This window comes from Brassica napus, chromosome C9, assembly GCF_020379485.1.
Source record: "Brassica napus cultivar Da-Ae chromosome C9, Da-Ae, whole genome shotgun sequence".
Lineage (NCBI taxonomy): Eukaryota > Viridiplantae > Streptophyta > Magnoliopsida > Brassicales > Brassicaceae > Brassica > Brassica napus.
The window spans coordinates 55,957,763-55,974,030 of NC_063452.1; the positions used below are offsets into that span (position 1 = coordinate 55,957,763).

The window sequence follows — 16,268 nt, forward strand, 5'->3', positions numbered from 1 at the left end:
AAGTCACCGACGATGAATTGGTTTAGTGGTTAAACCTCTAGATTATCAAATCTGTATTGCAGCTAATTAATTTGGATTTTTAAGTTAAAAATCTGAGTTAAAAAAGTAAATACTAATTAGAATAAATAATACAAGGTAATGAATTCTATATACAAACTCATTTTGGAATATGATAAACCCCTCTCTGGTAAATATAAGCAAAATATTCTGTTAGTAAACTCTACATACTCTTTTTCTTACAAAACTCACAAATAGCTGTCCTACCAGTTTGGGAGATATATTTCTCTACTATCTATGAAAATTCAGGTAACCATTATTCCAACACTAATACGCCCAGCTCTTATCTGCTACGTGCGTTAGGTGAGTCACTCAAACATATCTTCCTTTTATATAAAAAGAATATCATTTTTGATTGGACTAGTAATATATATCCTTTTCAAGAAGGTAAAAGAAGACAATATAACAATCTTCTCAAAACCCAAACGTTCTTTATTTATTTATATATACAAGAAAACGCAAATACGTTTCAAGAAACCAAAAACGCTACGTAAACCGAATAATCCTTAGTTCGTCTCAAAGTAGAAAGATGAATGCTGTGAGGTCTGCGTTTGGTGATATGGTGATAACCTTTTTCTGGGTTATTCTCTCGGCGACGTTTGGGTTACAAACGGCGGCGATTGTTTCCGCAGCCGGGTTTCATGGCATCACTTGGGCACCTCCGCTGATTACGACGGTGGTTGTTTTCTTCTCTATCTCGGTTTTCACGGTTATTGGAAACTTTCTTGGTGGCGCTAGCTTCAACCCTTGTGGAAACGCCGCGTTTTATACCGCCGGCGTTTCTACAGATTCTCTCTTCTCCTTGGCTATTAGATCCCCGGCTCAGGTATACACCTATGTTCTTACTAGCTTTTGACACCGAACCAAAAAAAAAATGTTTAATTGATAGTTGTGACATCTTTTCCTGAGTATTCGAATAAGCATCTGTTAAAGTATGATCCTTGCACATTTTTATTTATTTTTATTACATTTGTTTATTGTTCAATCAGTGTGTTGATTAACACTATATTGAGATTTGAGTGCATGAACAGAAAACGGATCTTCTTTCGTTGGTTGGTTTAACGTGTGTTTTCCACGTGTGATTTGTAAAAGTGGTTGAATAACACAGATATCAACGATGCAAACGTTATTTTCTTTTTCTTAGAAACGTTATTAACTACATACTTTCTTTCTCGACTGGAACTTGCTGGCGTATTTTGTTTTTTTCCAACATATATATATTTTGAATGTAAATTTATTTTATAATATATTTTTTGGCGCTTTTCTATATATATTTAATAACACTTTTTCCGATTTCTTCCATTTATAAACACTATTCTTCTCCTATGTCTTCCGTTGATGTCCTCTGCACCACTTCGTTACTGACCACTATTTAACCTTATTACAACTCAAAAACCACATATGAAAAGATCATGTCAAGTCGTTCTTGATTCTAATTCCTTACACCCTTCTGCTCTACAAACTTTACTTCTCAGTCTTCAAAATCATCTTAAGGGGAAAAAAATAATTTGTGATTTCAGGCACTTGGTGCAGCAGCAGGTGCGATAACAATAATGGAGATGATACCAGAAAAATATAAGACTATGATTGGAGGGCGTCCTTCATTCAGAGTTGATGCACACAGTGGAGCTATTTCAGAAGTGATTCTAAGTTTTTGTGTTACATTTTTGGTTTTGCTGATTATCCTTAGAGGTCCTCGTAAACTGCTCGCTAAAACATTCTTGCTCGCTATAGCTACCGTCTCAGTGTTCATTGCAGGATCTACATTCACTAGACCATTCATGAATCCTGCCATTGTAAGTTCATTATACTATTGATCCTAGTCAATAATTGTTGAACTTATTTTTTCATACTATGAATCTTGATAGTCTTGTCTCGTGGATGCAGGCATTTGGGTGGGCATATATACACAAGTCTCACAACACATGGAACCATTTCTATGTGTATTGGTTCAGCTCCTTCACCGGAGCTATTTTGTCTGCGATTCTCTTTCGGAGTCTATTTCCGCCGCCACTTCCGGTCCAGAAAAAACAGAAAAAAGCTTGAGTAAATAGGAAGAACATAACTCAAAATTTCATGAATTATATATACTATACTTGTTGTGTGTTTTTGAGTTGTAGTCGTACAGATCTCCTTGTCGTCATTTGTACTTTGTAAACTCATGTCCTCTATTTTGTTCTCAAGGGATCACTCTCGTCCGGTTTTCTTGCCACATAACCAAAACTTAACTGGTCAAAACCAAGAATCAAAGTTTTTCTGAACACTGAATTTTACTCCACTTTATCAGAAATTCTATATGCCTTACGAATATTCAGGTTTAACGAATCTATTTACATCATCAAGAACATTTTCAACACTAGTCTATATAATCATTCATAAATCATTTTTTTAGAGATTCGAAATTTAGATGTTAACCATCAGAACTTTTCTGCAAGATGTGTTTAGTATAGTCAAAACCAAAATTGAAGTTGTGTAAATCACAAGTGTAAGAAAATAAGAAATCAGGATGAACAGCTCAAAAACAAGAACAAGAGAGAGAGAGTTGTGAAGAAAGTAAAATAGAGAGAGAGTAAAGAAGGAGAAACTTAATTCCTTATACATATTTAAACTAATCTAGATCTGGACATAACAATAAATACAGACAACATGCTTCTTGAATAAAGAGAGAAGACACAACTTCTAAAGTTATTTGCATGTCTCCAACGGTCGAATGGATACGTTTTTGTGGATGGGTGACAGTAGAAATAACTTGATGGATGATCAAGCATGTATAGGTATCTGTGAATGATCCTTCTTCTCAACATTCTCCCTCAAGCTTGAGCATAAGGAATGATCAAGCTTGGAAAGTCATGAACACATCCCTCATTAAAACCTTAGTGTGCAAAGCCCAGTGGGACAAAAACGCACTAAGGAAAAAGAGTAGACGATTCATGACCAAGAGGATCATGATCTGGACAAGTCTATGAGTCCTAACCTTGGATGGATGGACTCACAAACTTTGGTGCTTGCTCCTTTGGTGAAGATGTCAGCAAGTTGATCTTCACTCCTTGTGTAACAAGGCAATATGATTAGTTGCTCCACAGCTTGTCTCACCTTGTGACAATCCACCTCAATGTGCGTTGTCCTCTCATGAAATACTGAGTTTGATGCTATATGAATAGCCGCCTGATTATCACAATGCATTGTGATTGGTGTTGTTGTCTCTATGCCCAAATCTCTAAGTAGGTTTCTGATCCAAATAAGTTCACTAGTGAGCTTCCTCATTGCTCTATACTCTTCTTCAGCACTTGAACATGAAACCACTTTTTGCTTCTTACTCTTCCAAGTTACCAAGTTGCCTCCAATGAAAGTGCAATAGCCTGTTGTAGACCTCCTGTCCACTCTATCACCAGACCAATCTGCATCACAATATCCCACAATCTCTGTGCTCTTGTTGCAGCCCATCCATACGCCTTTACCCGGAGCTTCTCTCAGATACCTCATGATCCTTTCCACCATATTCCAATGATGAACTTTAGGTGCTTGCATATGTTGACTGACTTGATTCACAGCAAAGCAGATGTCTGGTCTTGTAATGGTTAGATAGATCAGCTTCCCAACCATTCTCCTATAGAGTCTGAAGTCTCCAAATGGCTTATCTTCAATCTCCCCCTCACGCAAGACTTTGTATCCTTCTTCAAGAGGTGTTTTAGCTATTCTTTCTCCAAGCTTTCCTGCCTCATTTAAAAGATCAAGTGTGTACTTTCTTTGAGATAAGAAAAGCCCCTCTTTAGAGCGGCATATTTTTATCCCTAGAAAGTACTTTAGCTCACCCAAATCTTTAATATCAAAAGTAGACTTAAAAAAAGCTTTGGTTGAGATGATACATTCCTTGTCACTTCCTGTGATGATAATATCATCTACATAAATCAGAATCACCACAATTCCTTGCTTGTTTGTGAGGGTGAAGAGTGTATGATCAGCTTCAGATTTTACAAACCCTCTTCCATTGAGAGTTGTACTAAGCTTGTGATACCAAGCTCTTGGTGATTGCTTCAATCCATAGATAGCCTTCTTCAATCTAAGGACGTTCCCTGGTTTCACAAAGTCTTCCATACCCGGAGGTGGCCTCATATAAACCTCATCCTCCAATTCTCCCTGAAGAAAAGCATTCTTGACATCCATCTGCCATAAATACCACACCAAATTGACTGCTAAGGAGAGTAGAATTCTTATGGTGTGGAGCTTAGCTACTGGTGCAAAAGTTTCCAGATAGTCTTCTCCATAGACTTGAGTGTATCTTCTTGCAACTAGCCTTGTCTTCTTCCTCTCTGGTTTCCCATTAGCTAGATACTTAATGGTGAAGAGTAGGCGACTTGTTACTGCTTTCTTTCCTTTGGGAAGCTCAGTTTCATACCAAGTATCATTCTTGATCATGGCACCGATTTATTTTCCAACTGACTCTCTCCACTCATCTAGCTCCATTGCCTCTTCATAAGTCTTTAGAATGTACTCTTGATCCAGATTGCTGATGAAGACTACATGCTCTTGAGGATAACTTGCCAAAGAACAGGTCGCTTGGATAGGATGAGCAACATCATTGTTGTTAAAGTATACTTTGGTGTTCAGCCACTGAGAAGGTTTCTTTATCCTTGTACTCCTCCTTAATGTTTGAACTTCTTGTTGCATTCCTTCTTGATCATGGACAGCTGAATCATGGATAGCTTCTTCTTGGATAGCTTCCTCGTGGACAGTTTCTTCATGGACAGTTTCGTCGTGGACAACTTCTTCGTGGATAGCTTCTTCGTGGATAGCCTCCTCGTGGACAACATGTAAATTAGGTTGATTTCCCCCCCCCCCTCATGGTCAAGATGGACTGTTTCTACAACTGGTGCAGCTTCATCAACAACTGAAGGTATAGTTGAAGTGCTCGGTACCCCACTGGTTTGAGGTTGGCTGATGCCTAGGCTTTCCAAAATGATTTTCAAGTTGTTTGCCCTATCTGAAGGTCCTTGTGAGAGATCCTGAAGGCTTTCCCAACTTTTGTCATCATAGTATCTCTTTGATTCCACAAACTTAACATCCCTTGAGACTATAACTCTTCTTGATTCAGGTATGTAGCACTTGTACCCTTTCTGCATGTGGGAATATCCTATGAACATGCCTTTGAAACTCTTGGCTTCCAGCTTGTTTCTCTGTTCTCCTGGTGTCAAGACATAACACAAACACCCAAACACACGCAAGTGATCAAGTAGAGGTTTAATTTTGTTTAATACCTAAAAGGGAGAGACATCTTGGAGGACTTTGCTAGGAATTCTGTTGATCAGATAGCAGGCTGATACAACAGCATCTCCCCAAAACCTCTTTGGAACATTAGTATGGAACATCATGCTTCTTGCAACCTCCATAAGATGGTGATTCTTCCTTTCAGCAACTCCATTTTGTTGTGGTGTGTATGGACAACTTGTTTGATGGATAATTCCATGTTTTGCTATGTGTTGTTTGAAGATATGGCTGGTGTATTCCCCACCATTATCAGACCTGAAAATTTTGATCTTAGCATTGAAATGGTTAGATACATAGTTCTGAAAGTTAATAAAAGCTTCAAAAACTCCATCTTTACTTTGAATCAGTGAGCCACGTATATTTTGATTTCTCATCTATGAATGTCACAAAATATTTATGGTTTTCTCTAGATGCACAAGGTGATGTCCAAACATCAGAGTTAACTAGATCAAAACACTTTTCATAAATAGTCATAGATTTAGGAAAAACCGATTTGCAATGTTAATCAAGAATACAAGCCTCACAAGTTTCATTTTTGAAAGACAAATTAGGTAACATCAAGCTTAAAGCACGAGAATGAGGATGGCCTAGTCTAGCATGCCATAACACATCACTAGCTAAAACAGAAGCAGAATTAAAAGCACAAGATAAATCAGAAAATTTGGTGTCTTCAAGCAAATAAAGCTCTCCCTTGCTCACACCTTTTCCCAACATCTTGATGGTTTTAATATCCTGAAAGTAAACATCATTAGGACTGAAAATAACATTGCAATTCAGATCATTAGTTGCTCTCTTAACATATAATAAGTTAGATGTAAAAGTAGGCATATAAAAAGGTTGAGACTCCTTATCAAATAGTTTTAGATTTCCTACTCCCTCAATGGGTATTTTATTTCCATTTGCAATCACTACACCCCCTAGAGCAGGTTTAACATCACTAATCAGTTTAGCATCCCTAATCATATGATGAGAAGCTCCTTAATCAATGATTAAAGACATAGCAGTGTGAGATGCATTATGAATAGAGTTTAGAGCATTGACACTGATGTTACCAGAGTTTGCATTGAGAGCCTTGATAAGGGCTTCAATGTCTGACTTGCGGATGAATGTGTCATCACAGAATGAGAAGTACACACCATAGCCTTTCCAGCCTCATGGTTGTGCACAGCTTCATGAGCTCTAGTTTGGTTGAACTTGGATGTTGAAGGTGGCCTGAGGTGAGGATGAAGGATCCAACAGTTGTTCTTAGAGTGACCTTGTTTCTTGCAATGTTCACAAGTCACACGCCTATCACCTCCTTGTTTGTACGCAACTTTGTTTGTTGCAGCAGTCTCCCCCTTCTCAGCTTTGCTTGCCATAGACAGCTCTCCTTTTCCTCCAAACAATCCATCTGAGCCAGGTTCCTTTTGTAGCTGGGAACAAACATCATCCATGCTTGGAAGCTCCTTAGCTCTCAGGATATGTTTGATAACATCATTGAAAGTTGGATTGAGTGTGAGAAGTAACCCAAAGACCTTGTCTTGCTCACGCCTTTCATTGAGGATGTTTGGATCAGTGGTGCTTGGCCTTAGCATTTCAAGCTCAGACCACAGTTGACTGAACTTCCCAAGGTGCTTGGTAAAGTTCATCTCTTCTTGCTGTAAGTTGTTGATTGCCTTCTTCACTTCAAAAATTCTGGTAAGGTTTGAAGTGTTTCCATACACCTTGTGTAAGGTATCCCACAATTTCTTTGCGGTTTCACAGTGAGAATATGCCTCCATAATAGAAGAGTCAAGCGAGCTTTGTAAAACTGACAACACCATAAGGTCCTCCTGACCCCATTTGCCTTTATCTATTACTACAATCTCCTTTCCATCTTCTCCTTGAGTGGTTTGTCTTGGTGCTTCACTTGAAGTGATGTGCTCCCATAGACCTCTTCCACCAAGAGCTGTCTTGGTCAATCTTGACCAGAGTAGATAGTTTAATCCTTTAAGAACAACTGGAATGTTGATAGGTCTGTAGCTGTGTTGCTCCATTTTGAACCAAGTGAGGAAAAGAGTGAAAAGAGTAAAGAGATTTGCGGAAGTAGAAAGGTGTTTTAGGAGCTTAGAAGCTCTAATACCATATAAGAAAATAAGAAATCAGGATGAACAGCTCAAGAACAAGAGAGAGAAAGAGTTGTGAAGAAAGTAAAATAAAGAGGGAGAAACTTAATTCCTTAACATGTAAATTGTGGTTACAACACATATTTAAACTAATCTAGATCTGGATATAATAATAAATAAAGACAACATGCTTCTTGAATAAAGAGAAAAGACACAACTTTCAAAATTATTTGCATGTTTTCAATAGTCGAATGGATACGTTTCTGTGGATGGGTGAAGGTAGAAATAACTTGATGGATGATCAAGCATGGATAGGTATCTGTGAATTATCCTTCTTGTCAACAACAAGAACATTATGATACATGTTGTTTTTGTTTTTACCTCACCCAGTAAAAATATCAGAGTTTTAACGGTTTTGCACCGTACTGATCTGATTGTGGGATTTACTTTTACGCTCTCCCGCGATCGTAAAAGGCCATAACGTCTTTTGTCTGTTTCTGTCGCTCAAATACAAATACAGATCTAGAAAAGCAACAACTTGAAATCGAACCTTTTCTTCCTTTCTCCAATCAGTTCGGCGATACTAGCCCCGCTTTTGAATCGCCATCGTTCGATCTGGAGCCGTCGCAGGATCCGCCGCAGACCACCGGCAACGGTAAGATACGCTACCGTTCGCCTTCCTACACTGAGCTACTAGAGTCCGGAACCGCCACCGTTTCTCCTCCTACCTCCGAATATCATCAGGGACTCCTCACCGTTGACGGAGAGAAAATGACGGCTAAGCGCGGGATCGGACGGCACGAGCCTCTCGCCGACAAGATCCAACGCCACCGAAGTATCCTGCTAGTGATATCGGTTCCCGTTGTGCTGATCGCTCTCGTTCTTCTGCTGATGCCTGGGAGATCGGCATCCGACGCGGTGGTTGAAGAGTACACGGTGCTTAACCGCAAGGGAGGCCCCAACTCGAGGCCTCCGAAGAACTACGCCGTGGTTTTTGACGCTGGAAGCTCTGGGAGCCGTGTACATGTTTACTGTTTCGATAAGAATTTGGATCTTGTTCCTCTCGGGAATGAACTCGAGCTCTTCCTACAGGTTCAGTTCCTCTCTTCATCTATACTCAATGCTTAACGGTTGAATATACATTGTTCTATAGGAGCAAAAAATGGATCTAAGCGCCCGCCTAATCAATAATCTCGTATAAAGCAGCGAACTATTTCTTCAACATTTCTATGTCCTCCAAATGTAGAATATATTTCTATAAATAATTATATTAATAAAGTTATACATAACTTTGCTCTCAGTGTATGTATAATGGCATGAACTGTGTGTTTCTGGAATCCTAATAGGATGCTTGAACACGCATAACTAGCATCACATTCCTTTGTCTCATTATATTTGATTATTTTCAGTGTCTTGGAACTTACTGTTTATGCTTCACTTTAGTGGTGCTTGTTGGAACTTTGGGGCTAAACTATTGACTGATTTTATTTTCAGCTAAAACCAGGCTTGAGCGCGTATCCTACTGATCCCCGACAAGCAGCAAACTCTTTGGTGTCTCTTCTTGACAAGGCGGAGTCTTCTGTTCCCCGCGAGTTGCGTCCTAAGACACCTGTCAGAGTTGGGGTATGGCAGCGAGTAGTTATCATACTGTCGTTGTTTATTGTTTGAATCATCTGAAATGTTATTTTCTTCATTATATCCTGTTAGGCAACTGCAGGTTTGAGGACGCTGGGTCATGAAGCGTCTGAGAACATTTTGCAAGCGGTAATTTTATTCCTAGATATTTTTGATGCACATTCGTATGCTGCTGACTTAGCTCTTAAGTTATTATAATTTTGTTTGTAAGGTTCAAGAACTCTTGAGAGATAGAAGCATGCTGAAAACTGAGGCGAATGCTGTTACTGTGCTGGATGGAACCCAGGAAGGTTCATATCAGTGGGTAAGCTGTCCCACATTTGTTTGTGTTCCTACTTGAAGTCTTGTTGCTGTATATATTATGTGTGTGCGTCTATGCTTTTTAGTCTTATCTTCCCCCATTCCAAAAACTGTTATCCTTTCTAGTTTCTAAATTAGTCAAGAAGTGTTCAATTTTCACTATGGCAACAATAATAGTTTGAAGTCTACTATGTAAATGTTAAATTTTGTCTTAATTGGCTCCGACTCTGCAGGTAACGATCAACTACTTGTTGAGGAACTTGGGAAAACCATACTCAGATACGGTTGGAGTGGTTGATCTTGGAGGGGGTTCTGTTCAAATGGCATATGCTATATCCGAGGAAGATGCTGCAAGTGCACCAAAACCATTGGAAGGAGAGGATGCTTATGTCAGAGAAATGTATCTGAAGGGACGGAAGTATTTCCTCTATGTTCACAGGTTGGTCAGCTGTTGTGGTTTCTTTTATTTAATGTTTCTTCAATTTTTTTTCTTCCTTTCATGCCAAACGCACAACTTGTTATATTCAAAAATGTTCATTGTGAAATGCTATTTGTCTCTTCTTGTTTGTAGTTACCTACATTACGGATTACTGGCTGCCCGAGCAGAGATTTTGAAAGTTTCTGAAGATTCAAACAACCCCTGCATTGTGACAGGCTATGATGGTGAGAGAATATTCTTTCCAACTAGACTTCTTTACATTTTATCCTCACCGTATGACACATGTTTTCATTATTGCCATTATCTTCGACATCCTTCCTCTGACATATTTTATTCGCTGTAGGTACTTACAAGTATGGAGGAGAAAAGCTTAAAGCGGCTGCGTTGCAATCTGGCGCGAGTCTTGATGAGTGCCGGAGGTTAACAATCAACGCACTCAAAGTGAATGATACACTGTGTACACACATGAAATGCACATTTGGTGGAGTATGGAATGGTGGTCGAGGTGGTGGCCAAAAGAATATGTTCGTTGCTTCTTTTTTCTTTGATCGTGCTGCTGAGGTAAACCAACAATAAGAACACCTTTAGTTTTCTTTAAAACATGTTTACACAACAACCTTTGTGTTTCTTTGTTAAACTCCGGGGACAATGGGCTTGGTTATGCGCACAGGCAGGGTTCGTTGACCCGAAGCAACCTGTTGCTACAGTTCGTCCAATAGACTTTGAGAAAGCAGCAAAGAAAGCTTGTAGTATGAAAATGGAGGAGGGAAAATCAAAGTTCCCACGTGTGGAGGAAGATAATTTGCCTTACTTGTGCATGGATCTCGTTTACCAGCATACTCTGCTCGTTGATGGATTCGGTAAGCATCTCACTTTTTTTTTTCTTATCGGTCACAACTTATTTGTAGAGGTTTAGGTTATACAGTTATACTGACTAGGACTAAATGACTAAAAGCACATATGTAAGAGTGGAGAAGTGTTAGACATTAAGATTGTATGATGCATCATTACCACTGCTACCATGATATGATGATTATCATAATGTGTGTCTAATTCATTTTCTATTTTGTGTTTTGGGCATAAAATAAAAATAGGGTTGAAGCCAACACAGACAATAACATTAGTGAAGAAGGTGAAATACGGAGAACACGCAGTGGAAGCTGCCTGGCCATTGGGTAGCGCCATTGAGGCCGTCTCCTCACCGTGACAGGGCATTTTGGGAATTACTCACATCATTCTTTTGATTTCACTAGCAAATATTTATTGTTTCCAATTTTTTTTTAAAGTTTATTTTTGTTGTAATGCTAAAAAACTTACTATTATTAGTGATATAAAGATGATTATTGTTTGGTAAAGCATATTAAAAAAATTCTACAATGGTATATGACAATCTGTTGTAGATTTGGCTCAGATATATTTAAAATCTAGTATTTAATTAACAACTATATATATTGTATCAGTCTGGCCAAATTTAGTAGTTTAATGAACAAAATACCAATCGTACATAGAAAATAAAGGAACTGATGTGTTTAATTTTCCATTGTGGTGCTTCGTTAATCCACGTGGAGATTGAAGTCCAATTATTGTTTGTAGCTGGTGTCCTTGGTAAGATAGGCAATTACTTGCACACAACAAATGGTGAATCATCATTTTATTGGCCCCTTCTAAATATTACCAAAATTTAGTAGAAGCTGTTTTTCTTCTTGGATATTGAAATTGTGTATAGAAAAAGATTTTTAACATTTTTCGGAAATTTATATAAATATAAAACTAAGATTTTATAAATGACCTATTGACTATATGTCTGGGCCAAGGCCACATATGGAACCAGACTGTAAAGAACAGTATGAACACTAAAGAATAAGGCTACGACATTATATTTATGATCGAACAGAGGCATATTTGCTTCATCACCGAAGTTCAGTGTTAAAAAAAATCATCTAGTATTCCAATGGCCGAAGTTCAAAGTTTTCTTCATTAAGATTTATTGTTTTGACTGATTTAGAGAACGATAAATATAAAATTCACAACTTGTTTTGTTCTTTTTCCCTCTTTTCCTTTTGGCATCATTTTGGCATTTTTCATCATATCTAAAATGAACTAATTACTATGATATGATGTTCAAATAATAATGATTGGTTAAATCATTTGATATAGATTTTTATTTTATTTTTACATTGAAAAATACATGTGTGATCAATATCCAGCAAAAAGGGCATATCTTCAAGCTTCATGGTGAAGGTAAGTTTCATTTTTCAATGAATTATTGGGGAATCATTTGAATTTTAACAAGTATAGAATAAAGCAAACCCAATAATAATAATTTGTCCATAAAAATGAAGACATGTGACACATTTGTTTTCAAAGGAGAATCGTGTGGGTTTACTTTCAGAAATTGATAAGACTACTCCTACATGAATCGATCACCAGTCTCCACTTTTTCCAATAATTCGATCGGAGAGTAAAAACCTTTCGGAATAATGTTATATTGAAGAATTTTGTTTTATAATTATAAAGTAACTGGGAAATTGATCTTTAGTTTAATAATATGCGATGCAATATGTGAATTGCAGTGATCATGAACTTAAACTCGGGCATCTCTCTCACTATATATGAACACACTGAACTTGGATTGTCTGTTATAACTTATAAGATTCAGAGTCCGACTAAGGAGAAGCTTTTTGTAATGATGTCGTGAACAAAAGCAAATAAATTTGGAAGAAAGCAAAAAAAAAATCAAAACGAATTGAGGCAAATACCCGTTTAGAGTTTCTTATTATTATGTGAATGTATAGTCTTACAAATCCTTAGACCTGTATTTATAGCAGCCTCAAACCCCGATTTTCTTTTTCCTATAGGAATACGTACTTATCTAGAAAAAATAAATTTCCTAAACCGAAAAAGCATACCATACCGTGGGATCTATGGCTTCCGCACCCTCAGAGGTCAATCTTGATAGCGTCCAACGAATGTTGGGTTTTTACCGGTCGACACAGAGATTTAAGACGCATCTAATGCAACAAATGAAAACAAATTTCTTTAATCAATGTTTTTGACATCATTCTTTAAATCAATACATAAGTTGATTACTGGAGTTTTGTTCGAAAACAAAATGAGTTTGAACATAAGAAAATTAAAAGGAAATTCGGAGAACACGCATGAATAAGTGACATGCAGTGATTGGTGAGCTAAATAATTTTTCTGGATGTGACACTTTACTTATGACCATGCATTAGCTTACAAAAATTGAACTGTCGAAATATAATCCTTTGTTTATTTATTTTGTTTACCATATGTATCATTTGTTGTGACAAGAGTTGATTTCCGATGCAGCAATGCTTAATGATTTTAGATTGTATACTTTTTCTGATTTATCCACGTATATGTGTGGGACGTTTATAAAATTGTACATCTATAGTTGTCTTGTAATGGGGGAGCAATTACATTGAAGATGGAATAAGTCGTTTTCTAATCTACGTTGATTTTGAAATTAATTTGAGTCGTAGACTTGGATTAATTAATGAAGAAAGTGATAAAATCGACAAAGTGGAACAAATTTACTGTGTAAACTATTTTATTTATGTTGCAATTTTGTAATGCGTTTGCATTAGTATTAGAAAATCCTATCATACGTATATATATAAGAATATGCTTAAACATATATATCAGATATTACGTGAATTTTTGTACATAAATTGTTTTAGTGTGTTGTTTGGGTAATATTTTCTTTAAATTAATTAAAATATAAATAGCTAACTTAATTCAAATACGATGATAGTTGGTTTTTTAGATAGCCATGCTAATTCTTTTCTTAGGTGCTAATTAAATGGCAAAAAAAAAAGAAAATAGAGATTGTGAGAGTTTTAAACCCTTAACTTTTAGGTATGAAGATTTCCAAAATCCTAATCTTATGCTATTGTTTGCACGTATAAACGCATAATTTAATCAATTATGTATGTACGTGTTTATTATACAATGTATACACGTAAATGTATACTTCTCGAAAACATGTTACTAATCATTTTTATCCACCACTTATAGAAACGATGCGTATGCAATCATTTTGGATAATATTTTCGACTTGTAATTGAGTTGTACCTCAATTCACACAAGAAACACAATATACATACATGGATGGATGGCCTTGGGCATAGTCAATAAAACATTAAAATATGGTTCACAAATTTTAAAATAATTTACTAGATAAAGGTATTAAAATTTTAGAGCTGGCCTGACCATGTATGCACAACGCGAACCAGTTAAGTATTTCAGATTTGTGAAATGAAAGAGTTTTGAGTCTGATGTGTGCACTAAGGCTAAATTAAGCATACCAACTTGAATTTGTTTCGCCTATACTTTTCTTTCTGAATTCTAAAAATATATGATGGTATCAGAAAGACTGAAGTAATTGATATATATGTATATAACATATTTATATGATGTGGGTGAATAAACAAAGTAACTACATAGTTTATCCTGTTAGATTATTATAAGCGAATCCACTTGACAAAATTATAAGCATTAAGAATTGATTTTCTATCCGTATAGCTACATGTCTGAATGTGTATGTATACATAGATACGTAAGAATGCGGAGAGGTTGTGCAATGGAACATGGATGACAGAATGGTCTACTCTATTTAATCCGCTAGCAAAGTAGCAAAGCCCTATACGGACAAAGTTGGCAAGTTGACTTTCAAATCTTACAAATCAAATTTATAAACCAATTTGATAAGATAATCTAAATTGTATGCTAATAATCGTTTAAGAACATTATCTCCTTCTTTTCCAAATTACGTTAGACTACTGCCCATCATAATTAATGTTTTAGTAAATATACAGTTGGGATTTAGTAAAACATACCCTAATGCTCAAAATACATCTGTCAACCTATTTAGATTTGCACTACAAAAAAACATAAGTTTAACGAGGGCGGTTTTCCTCGTGAATTCGTCGTAAAAGAGGTTTTACGAAGAATTAGCGAGTAAACATGTTTCGTCGTTACTCGTTCGTCGTAACACATATTTCCTCATCAATTCGTCGTAAATTAGCGAGGAAAATATTTCGTCGTAAAGACGAAGTAACCATTTCGTCGTAAAGACCACGTAAATATTCCACGTAAGGAGGTCGCTAGATTTCCTCGGAAATACCTCAAAACGTGTTCCTCGTAAACTACACGTAAATATCTCGAAAGATTTTTCTCGTAAAGTACACGTAACAACCACGAAAGTATTTCCTCGTAAAGTACTCGTTTATCTTTCTCGTAATATCCTCGTAAATGTTTTCTCGTAAAATACTCGTTTACTTTTTCTCGTCATTTCCTCGTAAAGTTTCCATGTAAATAGGTCGTAAATTAGCTACGAATTTACTTCGTTATTTTATTTTACAGAATTTAAAAATATAATTTAAAAAATAATTAAAATTATTTAATTTATTAATTAAATTAATTTTTTTAAAAAAAATCAATACCAAAATATTTTATATATAAATAAGTTTTGAATTTATAATTCAACAACCGAAAAAAAAATTAAGAGTCGTTCATCGCCCGGTAGAATTCATCACTCCTCCTCTCTACATCCGCCTCGGGATGTGTGTCGGATGATGACTCGTCTGGAATGGGATTTTATCGTCGCAAGTTCCTCAACAAAGACCCTCATTCCGGATTTGTGGCCGCTACAACGTCCAAGAAGCCCTCGAGTCCACCCATACGAGCTGTGAACGCAGATCGCGTCGAGTCCATCTCATTACGCATCTGAGTGGACTCTCTACGCAGCTGCTCGGACTCTCTACGCAGCGCAGTGACTTCATCTTCCCGTGTCTGAGTATAAGACGATGTCGCTCTCGGAACATCGTTGACGGAACCAATCCCCAACGTACGTCCATTTTTCTTAGGGACCACCTTAAAAACAAAAAAAATAAATATTGTTAGTAAAAATTTAAAGTTAAATTAAATGAATAATAAAAAAAATTAAAATTTTTAAAAATTTACCTCCTCGTAAATCTTATCCACTTCATGTGTGGATAAGGTGACGGGTAATTTGTCGGTGGACTGCTGGGTCAGCTGGGTCTGGCGATCGTTAACCTGAGCAACCAAGTCGTTGAAGATTTGCTCGGACTTGCCATCTAGAAATTGGCCCGCCTTATTCTTGTGGGTCCTCTCGTAAAGTTGCATAACAGACGGGAGTTGTCCCGTCTCTTTGGCCTAAAAACATTTAAGAAAGTTAGAATATATATATTAAAAATTTAATTAAATAAAATATTTAATTACCATTTCCAAACGGACACCGGCGTGGGGTTTTTGGCCCGTTGAGTGAAGCATTGGCCCGTGGCCGTGCTCATCTACCGTGTTACAGAAGGCAGAGCAAGACTGGGCGATTCTGATGGAGTCAGGATCCCGCGAATAACAGATGAGGCCATCCCACACATCCGTGGTGAGCTCAGCGGGTTTGCCACGCTCATATCCCTTCACGATCCAGTCACCCTTCCAGT

The 16,268-nt window shown here is 37.0% G+C and overlaps 2 protein-coding genes across 2 annotated transcripts; both read left to right on the plus strand.

Moving 5' to 3' along the window:
• The first annotated feature begins 461 nt into the window (after window positions 1–461).
• LOC106416756 (probable aquaporin SIP1-2) lies at window positions 462–2,271 on the plus strand. Its single transcript, XM_013857663.3, has 3 exons — window positions 462–883; window positions 1,578–1,853; window positions 1,945–2,271. Exons 1-3 carry the CDS (start codon window positions 587–589, stop codon window positions 2,101–2,103), a joined length of 732 nt encoding a protein of 243 aa, XP_013713117.2. The 5' UTR covers window positions 462–586; the 3' UTR covers window positions 2,104–2,271.
• A 5,657-nt stretch (window positions 2,272–7,928) lies between these two features.
• Window positions 7,929–11,135, plus strand: LOC106391350 (apyrase 2). Its single transcript, XM_013831975.3, has 9 exons — window positions 7,929–8,498; window positions 8,901–9,029; window positions 9,114–9,170; window positions 9,253–9,345; window positions 9,575–9,780; window positions 9,913–10,004; window positions 10,124–10,341; window positions 10,451–10,640; window positions 10,875–11,135. Exons 1-9 carry the CDS (start codon window positions 8,178–8,180, stop codon window positions 10,985–10,987), a joined length of 1,419 nt encoding a protein of 472 aa, XP_013687429.2. The 5' UTR covers window positions 7,929–8,177; the 3' UTR covers window positions 10,988–11,135.
• The last annotated feature ends 5,133 nt before the right edge of the window (window positions 11,136–16,268 follow it).